At 46.4% G+C, this 18,952-nt stretch overlaps 4 protein-coding genes across 4 annotated transcripts; 1 reads left to right on the forward strand and 3 right to left on the reverse strand.

Moving 5' to 3' along the window:
• Window positions 1-8,674: 8,674 nt before the first annotated feature.
• On the reverse strand, window positions 8,675-11,003 carry TREMEDRAFT_24538 (uncharacterized protein; the record flags this gene model as incomplete). The annotated part of the gene is made up of 15 exons (XM_007000449.1): window positions 8,675-8,736; window positions 8,784-8,886; window positions 8,929-8,986; window positions 9,029-9,171; window positions 9,309-9,346; window positions 9,390-9,401; window positions 9,444-9,473; window positions 9,519-9,581; window positions 9,628-9,754; window positions 9,799-9,894; window positions 9,942-10,002; window positions 10,046-10,065; window positions 10,111-10,189; window positions 10,312-10,428; window positions 10,837-11,003. 15 exons carry the CDS (start codon window positions 11,001-11,003, stop codon window positions 8,675-8,677), a joined length of 1,176 nt encoding a protein of 391 aa, XP_007000511.1.
• A 608-nt stretch (window positions 11,004-11,611) lies between these two features.
• On the reverse strand, window positions 11,612-14,892 carry TREMEDRAFT_36553 (uncharacterized protein). Its single transcript, XM_007000769.1, has 17 exons — window positions 14,569-14,892; window positions 14,323-14,522; window positions 14,101-14,281; window positions 13,941-14,056; window positions 13,727-13,894; window positions 13,639-13,684; window positions 13,525-13,596; window positions 13,199-13,460; window positions 13,111-13,143; window positions 12,964-13,067; window positions 12,822-12,914; window positions 12,649-12,765; window positions 12,517-12,605; window positions 12,408-12,468; window positions 12,247-12,366; window positions 11,899-12,141; window positions 11,612-11,736 (listed from the first exon to the last, which is right to left on the reverse strand). Exons 1-17 carry the CDS (start codon window positions 14,803-14,805, stop codon window positions 11,713-11,715), a joined length of 2,166 nt encoding a protein of 721 aa, XP_007000831.1. The 5' UTR covers window positions 14,806-14,892; the 3' UTR covers window positions 11,612-11,712.
• A 443-nt stretch (window positions 14,893-15,335) lies between these two features.
• On the reverse strand, window positions 15,336-16,208 carry TREMEDRAFT_55864 (uncharacterized protein; the record flags this gene model as incomplete). Its single annotated transcript, XM_007000991.1, has 2 exons — window positions 15,893-16,208; window positions 15,336-15,765 (listed from the first exon to the last, which is right to left on the reverse strand). Coding segments are annotated over exons 1-2 (380 nt in total), but the record flags the coding sequence as incomplete, so codon positions are not given.
• A 216-nt stretch (window positions 16,209-16,424) lies between these two features.
• On the forward strand, window positions 16,425-18,695 carry TREMEDRAFT_41622 (uncharacterized protein). The gene is made up of 7 exons (XM_007000870.1): window positions 16,425-16,628; window positions 16,658-17,432; window positions 17,481-17,596; window positions 17,639-17,786; window positions 17,837-18,144; window positions 18,287-18,469; window positions 18,584-18,695. The coding sequence occupies exons 1-7, from the start codon at window positions 16,433-16,435 to the stop codon at window positions 18,655-18,657; spliced, it is 1,800 nt and encodes a 599-aa protein (XP_007000932.1). The 5' UTR covers window positions 16,425-16,432; the 3' UTR covers window positions 18,658-18,695.
• Window positions 18,696-18,952: the final 257 nt, after the last annotated feature.

An 18,952-nucleotide genomic window follows, 5' to 3' on the forward strand; every position in this document is an offset into this window, starting at 1 on the left:
ATAAACAAGACGTCGGGCCTTCTCTGCTAGAATTTCAGAGGATATGTCGATAAGAGTAAACTGCGCTGGTTATCACCCTCTTAACATGCCAAATATTCCTAATGATTGCGCTAAAGCATCTCTGATACCCTCTTCGTTATTTCGAGCCATGTAATGCTCAAAAGAACGTTTTAGTTGCGTTGTACTTTCATAGCCATCATAATAAAGCTCTACTTATCAATGCTGACCGTTTTATAAGCAAAATATGTGCACTTACGTTTTCCTTTGTCGGCGAACATTAATCTCTTCCTACGTTGGTCAAATTTGATTAATATGTTCACAATTGTCATAACGTAGATGCTACGGGGCGAAGAAGTCTTGTTGATTCCTCTTTTTGATTGTTGTTGCCAGAGATTAACAAGAGCAGCGACCCATGACAGAATAGTGCTAGGACTAATTGTACAATTTAAGATAACGTCTAAAGCTTTGACTATTAGCTATTTGCTGCTTTAAAAACAGTGATATTCACCTGATTTGGCTGTATTTTTTGATGAAGAAGGAACTGTTTTCAACAGCATGTCAATTTCTGCTTGAGTTTGATGTAAAATTCGTTTTTCATCATCATTTGAGATTTCCTCGAGTCTTTGCTCTGTTGTGAGCTCCTCCGGTTCGATTTCAGCCTCATCTAGCATGTTGTTGTCAATTTCAGCAGCAGAAAGTACATGTTTTTGTTTTTTGCCTTTTCCTTGCAAAACAACCTCATATAAAAACAACAGCGCATGTTGAGGAGTAACGATGTCGCTATAGATCAGCTGACATCCTTTGATTGTTTATAAAGGCACCTCCTTTCTTCATCAAACACGACTCCGCTCAAAATAGCACAATTGAGCAAGAAGTTGCAGGAATTAGCAAATTTGAGCAAGGAAGAGTCCTTTACTCACCGTTCAAAGAAGTTTTGCTTATCAGCCCACTCTTTCCACCTTTGTTGTCGAGGTCTGTATTGTTTTCGACTGTTGGAAGACAAAATAAACTCTCCTAGCTCCACTGTTTCGTCTATAACATGTTGTGCTTGAGGATTGTTATAAGGGTGAGTTATTTCTGAATGTGGGTTACTTTTAAGATGACGAGGCATAGTGATACTTGAATATAGAGACTTCAGCAAAGGATTGAGATTGAACGAAAAGAAGCACTAATTCAAGAGAAGTTGTATTATTGACTGCTTGAAAAAGATTACTAATGCATTAAGAAAACAATGTCGTATAACTGAAGGGCAATTGGCAGTATAACTTCAATTATACGACATAGCTCTTCTAATTGAATTAGGAAATGCAGGCGGACTCATTAGGACGCAGATTATCAGAAGCGGGACAATTGCCACTTTGGGGAATTTTGGGCGGACCGAGCCCGTCCGGGCGGAAGCAAAGTTTGGCCGGGACGCGCGGACGGACGCGGACGGGTCCGCCATATAATGACCTCTGTGTCGTCTAAGATCTCTCTTGAGAACCACCCAAAGTTATCCCACGATCCAGCATCGTATGCTCCGTGGAGGAAGTCGATCGAGGTGTATCTACAGATAGGTGACGTGTGGAATATCGTCACAGGTAATGATACCGAACCTGGTCGCGTAGGGGTTAGATCGGCAGCTGAGAGGGCGGGATCAGTACCTCCTACCACGCCCGTCGAAGGGCAAGTGGCTGGTAGAAGGATTACTGGAGAAGAGTGGAAGGAATGGGAAAAGTGGCAAGCGAGGGAGAATAAAGCGCAGGGGATGATCAAGGGAACAGTGTCGGATGCTGTGATGCTTGATATATCTGAGAAGATGTCAGCTAAAGAAATGTGGGACTACTGCATAGCCCTGCATGTAACAGCGACGATCGAGAATCAAAGGAATGTCCGTCAAGCGTTGTTTAGCTATGACTTAAGGGACGATGCGACGGCCGAAGAAATGGCCAAGCATGTAGAGGATTTCTCGAAGACGATGTCCGAAGCGAGATTGGTAGGGTTGAAGTTTGACTCACAGGAACGAGCTGGGTTATTCCTCAATACCATTCTAGCACCATCCTACAGGATCATTCAGATCGAAGTAACATCCCTCATAGCAGAGGAAAGAACTTGGGAAAAGGTCTTATCGATCTTCAATAAAGAAACGGCGAGACGTAAAGCGCGCCCTGTTGGTAGAACCAATAGGAAGGGATTCGCGATGTTCGTCGAAGGAAATAAAGGAATGAGGGTGAACCGAGATAATATCTCTGATGGTCAGCCCAGAAAAGAAACCAGAAAGTGTTATAACTGTGACACTGTAGGACATCTAGCGAAGTACTGTCGTAAACCTAAAAGAGAGGATACGAACAGGAAGGAAAACGCAGATGGAAAGGATGGAGGTAAAAAGAAATGGAGGAATAATAATAATAATAAGAATAATAAGAAAGGACATACGGTCTCGAAGGATGAGAACCAGTCCAAGGATAACTCCAAAACCTCCTTGATGTATTCGTCATTGGATGGTGAACATGAGGCGTGGGCCGGGATGGCCATGTCGACAGAATCGTGGTTCGATGATGACGAAGGGTACACGAGTAATATCGTATGGCCCGAAGAAATTGAAAACCCGTGGGTTGAGGATAAGGATAATGAGTGGGTGGGGTTAGCTACAGAGTCTAATGATGTAAGCCACACTCGTGTAATCCCCACTTGGGTAGTGGACAGTGGTGCTACTCACCACATAACTCCTCACAGGTCGATAATGACGAATATTAAAAGACTAGTGGAGCCGAGAGTGTTCGGACTAGCATCTGGCAAGTCAATGACGGCTTGGGAAACAGGTGACATTAACCTCGAACTAGATTCAGGACAGAAAATGGTACTGAAAGATGTACATCACGTCCCCACAGCGAAGATAAGTCTTCTATCCCTCTCGAAGTTACTCTCATGGGGATGGAAGGCGAATCTAAGCAGCAGTGGTGGATGGATAGGTAAAGGTAAAGAGAAACTAGGTTTGAGGAAACATGACTCACTATGGTCGGTACGATTCGGCAGAGCGATGTCTGCCGCGATGATCGTGATATCGACACCGAAGGCGACTTCACCACTTGAATCTGAGCATCAGCGACTCGGACATATAGGTGTAGATAAACTAAAGAGTCTAGGTAGACAGGGACTATTGAAGAACGACTGGGACACTTACAAGAACGATCCCTTTACAACCGATAAATGTCCCGCCTGTATGCAGGCCAAGATAACACGTCTACCGAAGAATAAAGAAGCACCAATGTTAAAAGGAGATGGTGAAGGAGTAGGAATGGATGTCGATATTGCTGGCCCGTTCGGTCCGGCGATAAAAGGCGAACGATATTTCTTCGTTGGTGTAGAAAGGGCGAGTCGAATTGTGTTCGCCGTACCGATAACGACGAAGAACGAATCGTCAGATATCGTTCGACAGTGTATCTCGAAATTAGAGAAACAGCTTGGTGAAAGGGTGAGGGTGATTAGGTCTGATGGGGGAGGTGAATTCGATAGCCTCGATATGAGGGAATTCTACCTATCAGCAGGGATCAACCACTACATCACACCAAGATACACACCAGAATTAAATGGAGTGGCGGAAAGAATGATACGTACCTTGAAGGGGATGGTATCAACGATGTTATTCGACTCAGGACTACCGAACGAATATTGGTCCTATGCTGTCAGATACGCCGCCATTATAATTATGAAAACCTCGATTGGTGTCAGTGGTAAATCAGGCTGGACATCACTCACAGGAAGAGACACAAACTTAGATAGCGTGTGGAGATTTGGTGAACGATGTTTCGTTCAGATACCAAGAGAGATAAGGCTGAAGTCGAACTTCACGATACCTAGGGGTTCGTCAGCCATTATACTAGGTCAAGATGAGGGTGTGAGCGGTTGGATCGTTAGAATGGACGGATCAGGACGAATCGAACACTCACGAGACGTTCGTCGCTCGACAGGACGAATGGTGGCTACTAGAGAGTCGCCAGATGTCATCCAAACCCCTCTTGACGCCATCGAAGTGGATCTAGACCCCGTCGTCAACGAAGAAATTTTCCCTGACGACCGCTCAGAAAGTGGCGAACAGGAAAATATCGATAATGAACAAGGAAATGATGTCGATAGAGACAACTCACCTAATACAGGCCCACAACCTACTGAAAGACGACGAGGACAGGGCATTTGGGGAGGAAATTGGATCTATGAGAACGATATCGTCGAAAATGAGAGAAATGATGAGGAAGGAAGAAATGATGGGGATGAGGGGATCCTGACGACACGTCACGGACGAATTATTCGACCCCCCCACCGTTTTGCAGGCCTAACAGACTCGTTCCTAGACTTTGGTCGCGAGCCTAATAAGTTAGTCTCACTCGCCTCTATCGCAGGTATCGAAAGTGATACTTCTCTCATTGATCCTATCTCTCCTGAAGAAGCAGTAAACGGCCCAGATGGTGAGAAGTGGCTGGAATCCATGGAGAAAGAGATATCTAACATCGAATTCAAAGAAACATGGGTGGAAACGGTGTTACCACCGGGCCGTAAAGCCATTGGATGTAAATGGGTATTCAAAGTGAAGACAGATTCAGAAGGAAACTTACTAAAGTATAAATCCAGACTAGTAGCTCAAGGATTCTCACAGGTACCAGGTGTCGACTATGAAGAGACATTCGCACCTGTCGGTAGATCGGGGTCGTTACGAATACTCTTGACTATAGCGGCCACCGAAGATCTCGAAATTCGTCAGGCCGATGTCGAAGGGGCGTATTTAAACGGTAAACTCGATGTAGAAATTTACATGAAGTATCCCAAGGGGATAAAACCGAAGCCTGGATGTAATACCTTGAAGTTAGTTGAGTCTCTTTACGGTTTAAAGCAATCTGGCAGGACATGGTGGATAGAACTCGGCGAAGGATTATCTCACCTAGGTTTTTCAAGAATCGAATCAGATTGGGGTCTTTACTACAGACCAGAAGGGAAAATCGAAGGAAAGGGAGCAGCAATACTGCTAGCCTATGTCGATGATCTGGTATTAGCCACGAAGTCGAAGGAAGAAGCGAAGGAAATTTTCGATGGGCTAGGTAAAAGGTGGATAATAACCGACCTGGGGGAGATAAGTACTATCTTAGGTATGAAGGTAACAAGGAACAGAGAAGAAAAGACAATATGGTTAAACCAACCAGCATATATCGATAAGATAGTTCAGAAGTTTCCAGAAAACGACTTACATCGAGACCGAAAAACGCCATTACCCCTTACTGCGAAAAATCCATCGATGTCGGAGGTGGAGAGTGAAATTCGACCATTTCAAGAATTAATAGGATGTCTACAGTGGTTAGCCACATGTACTCGACCCGACATATCATATGCCGCCTCATACCTTGCTAGGTACCTCACTAAACCGACGAAGAAAGTATGGGAAGAAGGGATAATGGTAATTACCTACCTTCGGTCCACTCGTTTACATGGTATTCGTCTCGGTGGCGAGGCTAGCGATCTAGCAGGATGGGTTGATGCCGATTGGGCAGGTTGTAAAGACACACGACGATCAACTACAGGTTGGATATTCATGATGAACAACTCACCGATAACCTGGAGTTCAAAAAGACAAGCTACAGTATCGTCGTCGACAGTCGAAGCAGAATACATCGCGATGGCTGAAGCAGCGAAGGAAGCTCAGTGGTTGAGAGGATTATTGAGGGAGATAGGCTACGATCAGCTAAATCCTACTACATTAAACTGCGATAACCAAGGATCGATATCACTGGCGAGAAAACCTGGTACTCACCAGAGGACAAAACATATCGATATTCGACATCATGCTCTTCGAGATCTAGTCAGTAATAAAGTTATTGAACTAGCATACGTCAGCACTGTCTATCAGAGAGCAGATGTACTTACGAAAGCTTTAGGTGGACCAGTACACTCGGTGAATATGTCAGCGATACGTGTAGAACCACCGAAGAAGAAAAACACTGGTTCAGTATACGTGACATTAGATGATGATGAAATCATCGATTACGATTATTCTGATTTCGAGGATCTAGGAGATCTGTCAGGTGGTACAGAGAACGAAGTGGTACCAGAGAGAGAAGTAGTACCAGAAGGAGAAGTGTGGGTGGAAGGAACTTCAGAGAAACCCACCGAAGGAAAAGTTCTCGTGAGCCAAAATGTAAAATTTTCAGGTGTACCTAAGAATGTGAGTAATTCGAAGATAGGTCAAAAACCACCGGTAGAACCTAGAGTCATTAGAGAGATGAAAGAGAAGAATAATGTAACGGTACTGGAAACACGACGACTAGGTCGCAGGTTGGGTCGAACTCGATGGATGTCTCGTGGAAATCTAGGGGCTCTGGTGCTAATGGATCGTGTCTCCTCTGCAATCGATGTAGCCAAAGAATGATATTGAAGAATCAGCAAAGTTGGTACTTTGCTGATTGTACTATATACTGTCTACGGCTATCTTTGTCCTCGTCTCCTTCCTGCTGCAAGCGTCTACGTACATACTCGGACAGGTGAAAAACCGCTTTGAGCAAACCCAGTGGGGAAAATCTCGAAAGGGGAAAACCCGTCCCTACCTACTGCAGCACTGCCTCCAACTCCCGCTTTCCTCCATCCTAATCCGTCGAACTCGATAGAGTTCCCTCGATTCGTTGTTACCCCGTAACAAATAAGAAAAGAGATAAGATGATACATAGTGGAGGTTTTACTCAACCTCCATCGTCAAATCCACGAATTTCAGGAACTTGGGCTGGTAACCAGCGACTTTATAACCACCGAGGACAGCCTCGATCTTTTCGTGGAGAGAGTCAACAGTATCAACGATCTCTTGTACCCCCGCATGGGTACCACCGTCTTCCAATAGAGCGTTCCCTAGCAAAAGGAAATGTTTATCGAGGTTCGATTTCAAGATCCCCAGTTCAAATTGTACCTTCTGAGAAAGATCTCAAACTCAATAAAGTTCATGACATGACGAGCAGTAATAAACTTACAGTCGGGAGGATTGCTGGGGAGCAACCTAAGGACAGGACGATCAGACGGTCCAGGAACCGAGGGAGTAGCGATAGTCGCGAGAACAGCAGGAGAAATTTGGGACATGATGATTTCGCTACTAATGATAGATATCGTCAGCCTGGTACTCGAAGCAATATCATCGATTCTCGGGATCCTACTAGCAAACCTGAAGTTTTAAGAAGCAGACAGGATAAAGGGAAGTTCAGAGAGTCACAAATGAGAGATAGAAGTGGAGAAAGACGAAAGGTGGACATACCGTCAATTGGAGGTAAAAGTGATGAAGTAAAAGGAAAGATAGAGAAGAGTCAGTCGTCAGTAGTGAGTGGTAGCCACGTGTCAGAGCGGAGCCCCGCGGGGGGCCCCACAGAAATTCATTTCACGATTTCACCTACCACTACTACCACACACATAACACTCAATATTTCATCATTACTACCTTCTACATCATCACAAACCTCGCCGTCGCCATCGATAAATCGTCCGGGACTACTGCAGAGTCGTGCATTGTCCCGTGGGGGAGTGTTAGCCGATAGAATCGGGCCGGGACGGCCGAACCGCCGTTAGAATTACCCCTTCCGTCGAATATTTCTCCGTTCAACTTATCCTCTGAACTTTATTCGATCGTCTCTGGTTTTATGCGTGTGAGTGGAATGTGATAAGTATAGAGACATGTAGAATTGATGCATGCTCTTTTTCCCCTCTGTATTATCATCTAATTATAAGCGTTAACATCAACTACCATCGACGACCATGGCCCACGTCCAAGCTCTCCACCTCTATCCGCCCTTTCAAACCACTCACTTTCAACCTCATCACACCACTTCGACGGCTCGGATCCTACGCTCACTTCCTCAACCCCCGTCCCACTTCTTCATCTACATACAAGCCCAGAAGCCACGGAGAACGGTACAAGCAGTCGTCTCCTGACACTTCTTGCCACTTCCAGGCTGAAAGCTATCAGTGAATGGGCCAACCAAGACGGTCGCTTGAGGGATACTGTGGAAGTATCCCAGCCACGCTCAAAGGAACAGGAGGATGGATGTCATATCAGTTGTATAAGTTGTCATAAGCCTATTGAGATGGAAGAACAGGTCTACATATTGAGCCAACTGGTACAAACATCATTCCCCTACTCCCACCCTGTGGTTCCCAGTCCTTCTTCAGACATGATGTTAAGTCCTCTACCGGGGGGAGAACAGGTAGAGAAAGTGGCTTATGTTCACCGGTATTGTCTGGCCCAGACTCCGGCTGGCACTCATTATCTATCACCCCCGGAAGATTCCCAATCATCAGATCAAAGAAGGAGTGAGGTTGCAAACAATTCCCGTGCTCTAGATGAGGACCGCATGCGCTCAATCTGGCCACAATCAAACACGGTTTTGCAAGACAAAACAGTAGGCGGCCCGGTCAGGGGGTTTCAGAATATATGGTAATCCCCTCCTGTCAAGGCAACATCAAAGATGGGTAGAAAGTCTGGTGAAGATTCAGCTTGAGCTGGTTAGTGGAAGTGAGCAATCATCCGATTCAGGAACACAAACCAGCATGGGACCCCACCAGATGTAAAAACGGGTCGCATGTCTCACTGTGTATACGAATCGGTCAAATGATACAATATCTGATGTCATATGTAACTATCATATCCTGTCCATCAATCTCTCTCCTACACTAATTATTTTGGAAGATCTACCAACCGTGAAGGGGGCGAGTTCATGATTTCCTCGTATATCAATCCTGATGATCAGTTCAACCATGGTGCTTTTTAAGCTTGAGACGCGTACGTTTTAACAACTTCCTGTCCTTCTTAGCTGGGCCATACTCGAACTCGAAGAACTCGGCTTTGATGAGAGGAGCGGATGGTTCGTCGTTGGGATCGTGGTAAGGCTTCAGATAAGCAGCGTCAATGTCAAGAAAGAGATGACTTACCTCGAGGTAGGGGTGAGATAGAGCTTCTTCCACTGTTATGCGTTTACTTGGGGAGAAACTGATATTAATATCGACAGTTTAGAAATAGCAGGAAACTCACGTAAGAGTACGTCGAAGAAGATCGAGACCTTTTTTCGTAGCGTTTGGGACGATAGCTCTCAGATCTTGTTTTCGCTGAAAGGGAATTCCCATCTTCTGCATGAGCTTAGTCGACTGTGATTTGCATGACTCACAAGATAGTCTCTGGGTGTTGTCAGCGTCAGAATAGCATTGTGACTGACTTGATAGACTCACTTTGATCTCTGAGCCGTAATCTCATCCATATCTGCCATCTGAAAGGTCAGTCTAATGATCTAATAGAGCAGGATGGAGTGGCTCACGGATGGTGTGCCCAAAACATCCAGTATCAACTCCAATTCTGGTCATAAGTCAGATGCAATAGACAATTCGTGAGAACTGACGATGATGATAATCTGTAATTAGCACAGTCACCCTCGTGAATAACGTGTACTCACCTCTACCGGGAAAGATGGGCGCTGCATTCACTACAAATCAGCTTCCTACTAAGAAAAGCACCAACTCGAACTCACACATCTCAGCAAGTATACATCCCACACTCCACATATCAATAGCCTTGCTATATTCTTGGAATGCTTCATCGTCAACCTACAGATCCATACTAGAAACAGTTTTACGTACATAGCATGACCTCTGGAGCACGATACCATCGAGTTGCGACATATTCAGTCATAAATCCATTCCCACCTCCAGGACCTGCATTGGGTGGGTCAGCAGCCGCCGACCGAGCTAAACCAAAGTCGCAAATCTCCGTAGTGAGCGACATTCTCATACCAAATTCAGAAAGCTGACCTTCAAATCACAATTCGCATTGAGGAGTAAATTGCTCGGTTTGAGATCTCTGTGAAGTACACCGGCAGTGTGGATAGCTTTGAGTCCACGTATAGTCTGGAACAGTCAATAATCAAGACTGAAAACAAGATCTACAGACTGACTTGATAGAGAAAGTATTGACAATGATCGTCGGAAAGCTCTTGAGTCCGGATCACCCGGTGCCTATCGAATCAGCACGGACCAAAGACAAGGAAAAGAGACTGACAAATCCGTTTCCATCAATTCCTATTTTGTCAGCTCTGACTTTCTTCTTACCAAGAGATAGCTGACCTGGACGAGGTATACCTCGTTGAACGTATCAAGACTGTATGGTCGATGAATATCCATGATGCTGATGATATTTTCATGTCTGATATGAGTAATTTATCGCGATTTTATCTACTATCCTAATCTGACAATCAAAATAAGTGGGGGCACACGAACGACAACGTGCAAAGTGGAAAAGAAGGCAAGGGAAGATGACCAACTTACTCAAAATGTTTCAACAACTTTATTTCTCTCAACGTCCTCTGACAAAACATGGAATGATCAAAAGGGTTGATTCTTTTGATAGCTACTTTAGTACCAAATTGTCGATGTTGAGCAGATCTACTCGTTAGTTCATCTTCTATCCAATCCCTCTTCCTTCACTTCACCAACCGCATTCTGTGAATAAATAATGTCCCTCTGATTATATATCACTTCGTATGAGTAATATCGTGTGGGAAAAGATCGATAAGGTCCGGACTATAAGAATGTGGGAAAGAGCCAATTCCAACCATAAAAAAAACAGAACGGGTCGCTCGCGATCGTTGATCTTTCCCCCGTCCGCAAAGCAGGCAAAGTTGTCTGGTAATCACGACTGTGATGATGTGATGAAAAAGCCAAAGGACCTAAGTGGATTCCCAAGGAATGGACACATCACCCCTTACTCTTCCTATCGTCCATTCAAAGTATGTATCACACGAAAAGAGAGAGGACAAATTGGAAAGAAGAAGAGAGAGACAGAGAACTAACACAACAACACCATAAGCACCTTCACCTATAACTTCCAAAACTTCATAATCAGGTGTGATATCACGAAACATGACTTTGACATCTGTCGAATTCGGTATGTCGGCCGGAGGTTCAGGTGTGAAATCGATTGGAGTTGAAGGACCAGAATAAGTTTGAACTTCTGACATTATGTTTTCGTTTCCTTCTGTATATTCTAACCTTTGAGCTCTTCAACTAAATTGTCTCTTGATGTCTATAATCGCGGAGAACTTGTCGGGGAAAGAGGAAGTATGATCGAAGAGAATGGGGATGATATGGAATGTGTAGTGTCGAATTCAGCTGGCAATGAGTTCGCAGACCTGATTTGATCAACTAAGAAGACTCACTTTATCCTACAGGATCCAAGTTGGGATAACGAGAATATGGTCAAGAAAAGGAAGGAATGTGAAGGGGGTTGAAATGAGAGATAATGTGAAAGAAGGGGAAAAGGTCTGTGCGACTTTGATGTAGATATTCACGGTATAAACCGGGAGGTCAGAAGTTGTGGAATGTAATGTTTGGTACGTAGTGTACCAGGCACCAAATGATGAGGTAGAACAATAAGGATGAGTGATGTTAAAGCAAAGAGAAGAGAGATGTGGTGGGTGGTGCTCAAAGTGAGGTACTTAGGTGGACCGGCAGTGAGACGGACCGGTTTGAATCCGCGTTTCGTTGCAAAGTTAAAAAAGGCTTATTGTTCATCGTTCCCAAGTGTCACAGAAAGAGTTAGATGATGACCACTGTGCCCGACGGCTTTGACATGACATGAGATACATGAGGGTCAACAGATACATAATGTATCGTTTCATATTCAAACATGAGATAAATATACTTGGTGTCGGTCTTTGACTGATAGATTTACATCTTGAAGAGGAATCCGAGCTGGTTGTCAGCGACATCCTTCATTCCCGTTCCCAGATGATACGCGAACATAGACGATTCATGATCGGCGAAATAGCCAGATAGGAGTATCAGTAAGAAAGCAAGAGTTGGTAGCGAAGAAGGAAATCGGATGAATTGAAGAAGGGGGAAAAAGCCACTCACATCCTCTTCGGTCAATTTACCCAGGGCGGAATCCGGATCCGTAGACAAAGCAGCTTCAGTCATAGCTAATTTCTTATGCTGCAATTGAACAATCTGATCCTCTATGCTATCTTCGATTACGAGTTTAATAACTTTGACAGGTCGTCGTTGACCCAGACGATGAATGCGGTCCATGGCTTGATACTCGACCGAAGGATTCCACCATGAATCCATCATGAACACCATGGATGCTTCAGTCAAGTTCTGAGAGTCAGTCATAGTATCTCCATGAACGTGTCGGTGAAGAAGACCTCTTTACGATCGTGTCGGGGGACCTGAAGGGGAAATACGGATAGGATGAGCACCTACCAAGGCCACGCCACCCGCTTTGAGGGATATGAGGAACACTGTGACTTGAGGATTGTTCATAAAATGTTGAATGGTAGCATCCCTTTGTTGAGGGGTCATACCACCTTCCAGTCGACAAATCTATTTGTCAACAACAACCCATACAACGAATAATCACTCACGTTGAAGCCGGCTCGCTGAAGACGGAAAGCGATCAGATCGAGGAAAGAAACAAATTGCGAGCTACAACATTAGCACAACAGAATCGGTATAACTGAATTGCCTACTTACAAAACAAGAGATTTGATAGTGCAGTCTTGGCCTCGAAGTTTCTCCAGTTCCTCGACCAGGGCTTCGAGTTTGCTAGAAGACCGCCAATTCTGAACCGTCAACAAGGAAGTTGTAGAGGGATATGAAGCTCACACCGAGGTTCAATCGACTGAGGATACCTTGCCTGGCCTTGGTAGTGCCTTCGCTCAAGTCGATTGCCTCCGCTTCCAGGTCAATGGAAATTTCGATGTGACATACTGGACATTCCGGCTAGAAATGAGCATTTGTCTTGAAGCATGATAGTCCGGTTGGAAGAAATGACGCACACGTCGTCCTCGAAGCTGCTGGATCTCAAGATATTGTCTGATACATTCCCGGTCGAACACGTGTTTACAAGCGGAAACGATAGCGTCTTCGGCCTGAATATTCAGCTTTCCACTGGAAGTTTTGTCCAGCTAACTGACTCACCGTGTCGTTGCAAAGTCTGCACACCGTACCCTCTGTAGCATCATGAGCAGCTCCAGCCTTTTTGTTTCTGAGCACCAGATCAGGGTGACAAGCCATTTGACGCACTGTCATGAGTACAAAATCTTGATATGAGAGACATAAACTTACTTCTGGTAATGAGGGAGAAAATGTTGGAGTAATCTTTTCGTCAGTCACACTCGGTTCAGATACTGTAAGGGTGATTGTGCAGACTGACTATTCAGAACAGTACCGGAATCTACGTATGTCGAAAATTGTCGTCTGGCATTGGTGAAAAGACTGGCATAAAGCTCCTTTTCAGCAGGAGAGAAGTAATCTCGTCGAACGACAATCGTACGCGGAGGAAGACCAAGATCGTCGGCGCGTTCGAGCTTGGTACGACGTAACATCATACGATCAAGAAGTATTTTGAGCTTTTTGAAAGCCGTATGTCCTGGATTACCAGCTTCAATACCGTATCGGGCGATCGGAGTGAGAATCTTGCGATGTCAGTGGCCACCTCAATCTGTTTATATCCACTGGAATCGAAGATGATTATCTCACCTCGGTGTTCCAGAAACAAACATGGTCCATAGGCTTATGACCGCAATCGTCGCAGTGTCTCCTGTCGGAAAACTGCATGTCAGTGACATTATCACGATGAATTGATTGACTTACCTGCCAATGCAGAGATTTACAATCACACTTCTTACAGAAGTAATTACTATAGTTCAGTCGGACATTCGTCTAAGCAAAGTTCACTCACCTGAATGGTTCGGCACCTAGGAACCTGACCAAAGAGTAAAGCTCCCCGACCCTATTTTGCAACGGTGTCCCGGAGAGACACCATCTATACTTGGCTTGAAGGGCAAAAGCAGCTTTTGCAGCATTGGTTGATCGTTCTTTGATGTTATGCGCTTCATCCAGTATCACACTTGACCTTTAACTTCCGGCAAAGAGTTTGAAACGTTCAGACTCACCGATGCCATTCAAATTCGTGCATTGGACTTTTCTCCTTGATGAGAAGGTTATTCTTCTTGAATCCTCGCTGCTGGCGACGGAAAGAGGCCTCGAGAGTTCCGTAAGACACAAGAACCTGTCCTGTCAGCGCAGCAAACACCTACCTGTTGGCTGGCATACCACATCGAATTTCTTCAGCTCGGCAGCCTTTATCCTACCTGAGCCATGCCACAAAGTGACAGAAAATCCCTCTGCGTGGGTCTCAATCTCATGTTTCCACTGCATGAGAGCCACCACGGGAGCGACGACGAGACTAGGCTTTCTCCGTGGTTCGGACAGTAACAATGCAATCGTTTGAATGCTGACTCGTCAGCACTACTAAGAAAGCTGAGTATCACTGACGTCTTGCCCATACCCATCTCATCGGCCAACATCCCGCCTTTCCAAGGTCCCTCTTCTTGCTTCTTCATCCAACACAAACTTTCCTTCTGGAATGGGAGCAATGTAAGCTTGAGTGACGGATGAGCCTCCATTGCGACCGGTTTGACCGGTTCCAGGTTGGCCTCGATGTTCCCCCAAATACCGATCAAGTCAGGATGATGCTGCACATGTCAGTTGTCTCTCAGCTACAAATGGGCGTCAACCTACCTTTGTGAGACGAATGTAGTTGCGCTCGCCGTTGGTGAGCTTTCGTTTCAATTTGGCCTTGAGTTCCCGCTCTTCCTTCTTGATGGCTCGCTGAAGCTTCTCTTGCGCCAAACGCTGTTCATATTCTTCCCCGGTTCCTTCGAAATGTCTCCGAATGACAGTCTCTTCTTCGTCGTCGGCCTCGGACATATTGAAGTCCGCGTCCTCGTCGGGGTCGACATCATCCGTGATGTTCATTGCTTTAGACTTTCCCTTTGCTTTCAACGTTTTCTTCTGTTTACCCTTGCCTTTAGACTTAGACTTGGCAAGGGGACGCTTGCCTTTGAAAGTCGCCCTCACCGGCTCTTCAAAGTCTGACTCTGGTGCTGAAAGGTCAGAGGACAGCGGATCTTCATCAAAAGACAGATCGTCCTCGTCCAGATCGAACGCCGACCCATCATCGAAAGAAGCACTGTCTACCGGAGTGTCCAAGCCCATGTTGGCGGAGGAAGGTGAACCTTCTCCGACTAATTGCTCTGCCAGTCAGCCAATATCCCAAAGAAAAATCAATACACTGACGCTTGGCACGACCCTTGAGAGCAGCCTTGATGTGCTCGAATTTCTTGGTGCCCCTTAAAGTCTTTTTCTTCTGTGAGGCAGGGTCAGACATGGAGCTGCCGGAGATCGCATTCACCACGCCAGTATCGGTCATTGTCGAGATGGCAAGAGCTTTCTGAAACTGCTCCTCCTCTTGGTCGCTGTTCATTGCGTATTCTAGAAGGCTGTTTGTGTCTGCTTCGCTTTGCGCTACTTGCTTTGCTTTGCCCTTGGCGCGGCTCTTCCTTCCGTTTGGCTTTTCTTCGTCCAAGAGAAGCGCATCGGGCGGAGCTCTTTTGACGGCAGCATGTTTTCCGATAGTGAAGGGTTGCTGTGGGTCGGTTTCATCTTCTGTTTCGGCCTTTCTCTGAGACTGCTGTTGTCGGGAAGACGAAGCTCCGACCGTTTCGACATTGACCATAGCCTCTTCCTTCATAAGCCCATTTTCTGTCCGCCGTCTCTTGCTTGGAGGGGAACCGAGAGTCATATTATCGTTGCTCTCCGTCTTGACCTGACCTAATCTGGAACGTCGGGTGGGGATCGCGACCTCGAGGGTGTACTTGTGGGCAGTGGAAGTGACGAGGGACGTATCCTCAAACGGAGATTCGTCATCGGAGATGACTAAACTTGTCAGCTTGGAAGACTCAAAGGAGAAGAAGCTGCGCCTGAGAGACCACCCAACGTCAAAACTGAGCGACCCGGGACACGATACGTAAGAGAATCATTCCGATCGATCACTCCGACTCACCTTTTCTCTTCTTGCCCCGTGTCTGTGGTCTACTAACCGTCTCTTGCTTGACTTGAACTTGAACTTCTTCTGTATCGGTCAGACTAGCAGGAGTCTGAAGGCCTCCGCCGTCACTCATCGTCTTACGCCTTGAGCGAGTCACTGGAGTCGATGCCGCCGATGCGGCTGATACGTCATCGCCATCCCCCCGTTTTGAATGGGCAGGAGTGGGAAGAGAAGCTCGAGGTGCTCTTCGTCGGGGTGGCATCTTCGGTTCCACACCTGAAGACTGTATCAGATGGTAGAGGTATACACGGTCACTTTCGAGAAGACCGTGGGTTTGGGCAGTCGTAGTGGGGTGGGGTGAGATGGAGTGAGAGGAAGAGGAAAGAGCTTCAAAAGTGAAGTAACGCGTCAGGGGGATCCAGTCAACCGCCACAAGTGAAAATTCAGGAAAACTGACACGTGGGTAGACCGGCGATCGCCGCCTGTCGAAAAAGTTGCAAAGATCTTCAACGGTCAGAAAACCTGCCTTTCACAAGTCACAACATATACAACATCATGTCGAGAGAAGACGCTGATGTCTTGACCGCTGAGCAGAAGGAAGAGAGGAGAAGGCGGAAAGCAGAGAAGAAAGCCAAGAAGGCCGCGGCTGCGACCGTCGCTGCTAATGACACTGCCAAGGTGGTCGCCAGCTCAGACGGACCTGTAGCCCCAGCGTCAGAGGGCAAGGTCAAGAAGCGGAAGAGAGATCGTGGTGATCACACTTCGGAAGAGAAGCTGGAGGACGGGATACAAAAGCTCACTCAGCTGCGACCAATGGAAGTGAAGAAAAGAAGAAGAAGAAAAAGAGTAAGCATTCCGTAGAGACGAACCTCAAGGTTCCGGACGAACTTCCTGTCGCTTCCTCAACAACTACCGTTGAGCAGCCTGTTCTATCCAAGAAACAGCTGAAAAAACTTGCAAGAGCCCAAGAAGCATCCTCTTCGGCAGCTCCATCGTCTAATATCGCTACTCCCACCGCACAACCGCCCCCTAGCGTCTTCAGCACCGAGCACACCGCCTTCCTCAACGAGCATGCCATCACTCTCGAACCTCGTCTTTTCCCACCTCAGCTCTCGATAGCTGATCTTCCAATCGATGTGTCGTTCAGACCGTATCTCTCACAATTTACAAAACCCACACCGATCCAAGCGTGTTCTTGGCCACCTCTGTTGGCAGGACGGGATGTGGTAGGTATCGCGGAGACTGGTTCTGGAAAGACTTTGGCTTTTGGAGTACCTGGATTACAAAAACTATGCAAGTTATCAGAGGAAGGTAAGAAGGGTAAGGGACGGGTACAAATGTTGGTTCTCGCCCCAACCAGGGAGTTGGCACAACAATCACATACCACCCTTCTGGCTTTGGGCGAGAAGGCGGGCGTGGGCAGTGTCTGTTTGTTTGGTGGAGTGGGCAAGGATGATCAACTTCGAGAACTGGGCAAGAAGACCACGAAAATAGTCGTTGGTACTCCTGGTAGAGTACTCGACCTCGCCGATTCGAAGGAGCTGGACTTCTCAGGGTACGTTTTTCATCACCTCGATTGAGGGAAATGGCTGATCTACTCCAGGGTGACTTATCTCGTGCTTGACGAAGCAGATCGGATGCTAGATCAAGGTTTCGAAAATGATATCCGTCGGATCATTGCTCATTGTCCTGAGAACGCCCACAGACAGACTGTCATGTGTGAGTGCCGTTGACTACCAGTTGCTGGAGCTGACATCAAAGTCTCTGCCACTTGGCCAGAATCTGTTCGTCGCCTTGCTAGCACCTTCTTAAGAGATCCATTGAGGATCACGGTGGGCAGTGACGAGCTTTCTGCAAACAAACGTATTGAGCAGGTGGTGGAAGTTTTAGACAATGGTTTCCAGAAAGAGTCAGTCATTCATTTTTATCAGAGAGGCTAGCTCCTCGACTGATACATAGCGCTCGGATGTTACACCACCTCCGTGCTCATCTAAAGGCACATCCTTCAACCCTCAAAGCTCCCACTCGTATACTTGTATTTGCCTTGTACAAAAAAGAAGCTCAAAGATTGGAATCCACCCTCCGACGTAACGGCTACAACGTAGGTGCTTTGCACGGAGATATGGGTCAGGACGCACGATTCAAGGCGCTTGATAAGTTCAAAGAGGGAAAAGTAGAAATCTTGGTGGCTACGGACGTGGCTGCTAGAGGGCTCGATATTCCCGATGTGGGATTAGTGTTGAATGTGACTTTCCCTTTGACGACTGGTGAGTGCTGCAATCTCCCTTCGTCGTCGTCCCTCTTGGTGTCGCCGCGCACTGTTCCAGCTCACGCTACGCGGTTGTCATGTCTATGGTGTTCCAAATCGTCCAGCAGTCTTGTGCGAGAGAAGAAACACTAATGAATCAGAGGACTTCGTTCATCGATGTGGTAGGACAGGACGAGCTGGCAAATCTGGCAAGGCAGTGACATTCTTCACTGGCGAAGCGCATGAAAAGGCCTTGGCAGGGGAATTCATGCGTGTCTTGAGGGATGTCGGGGCGGAGATCCCCAAAGAGATGGATAGGTTTCCTTCGACAATAAAGAAGAAGGGTGAGTCGTGTCCTCTCGTCCTGCCTCTTGACCATGACTTCCGGTCCAGGCGGTCTGACATGCTGGATGAGGAAGAGTGTGTGGTACGTGGGGAGAAACTTGACTGATGATTAGAACACGGCTCTTATGGTGCTTTTTACAAAGACATCGGTAATGCTCCACCACCGACTAAAATCACGTTCGATTAGACTGACATCATCTGTATGCATTTTTGCGTTTCTTTCCCCTTCCTTCTCACCCTTCGCTGACATGTGGCCTCCGTCTGACGTAAAATGCCGTCACTGACACAGTCCGAAAGGTCATCGTAATCAGTAATCTTTTCATCACATTCCACTTTTACTCTTTCCTCTCTTGTCTCCGTTTGTTAATGTCTTTCTCTCTATCCTCTCCTACGTCCCCTTTGTTCCCTTCTCTCCTATACTTTTTTCAAATATTACAGTCCCTCCTCTCTCACATCTTCTTTGTGTACATATTTGGGTATGT

The sequence above is a fragment of the Tremella mesenterica genome (genome assembly GCF_000271645.1).
Source record: "Tremella mesenterica DSM 1558 unplaced genomic scaffold TREMEscaffold_1, whole genome shotgun sequence".
In the NCBI taxonomy this organism is placed as follows: Eukaryota; Fungi; Basidiomycota; class Tremellomycetes; order Tremellales; family Tremellaceae; genus Tremella; species Tremella mesenterica.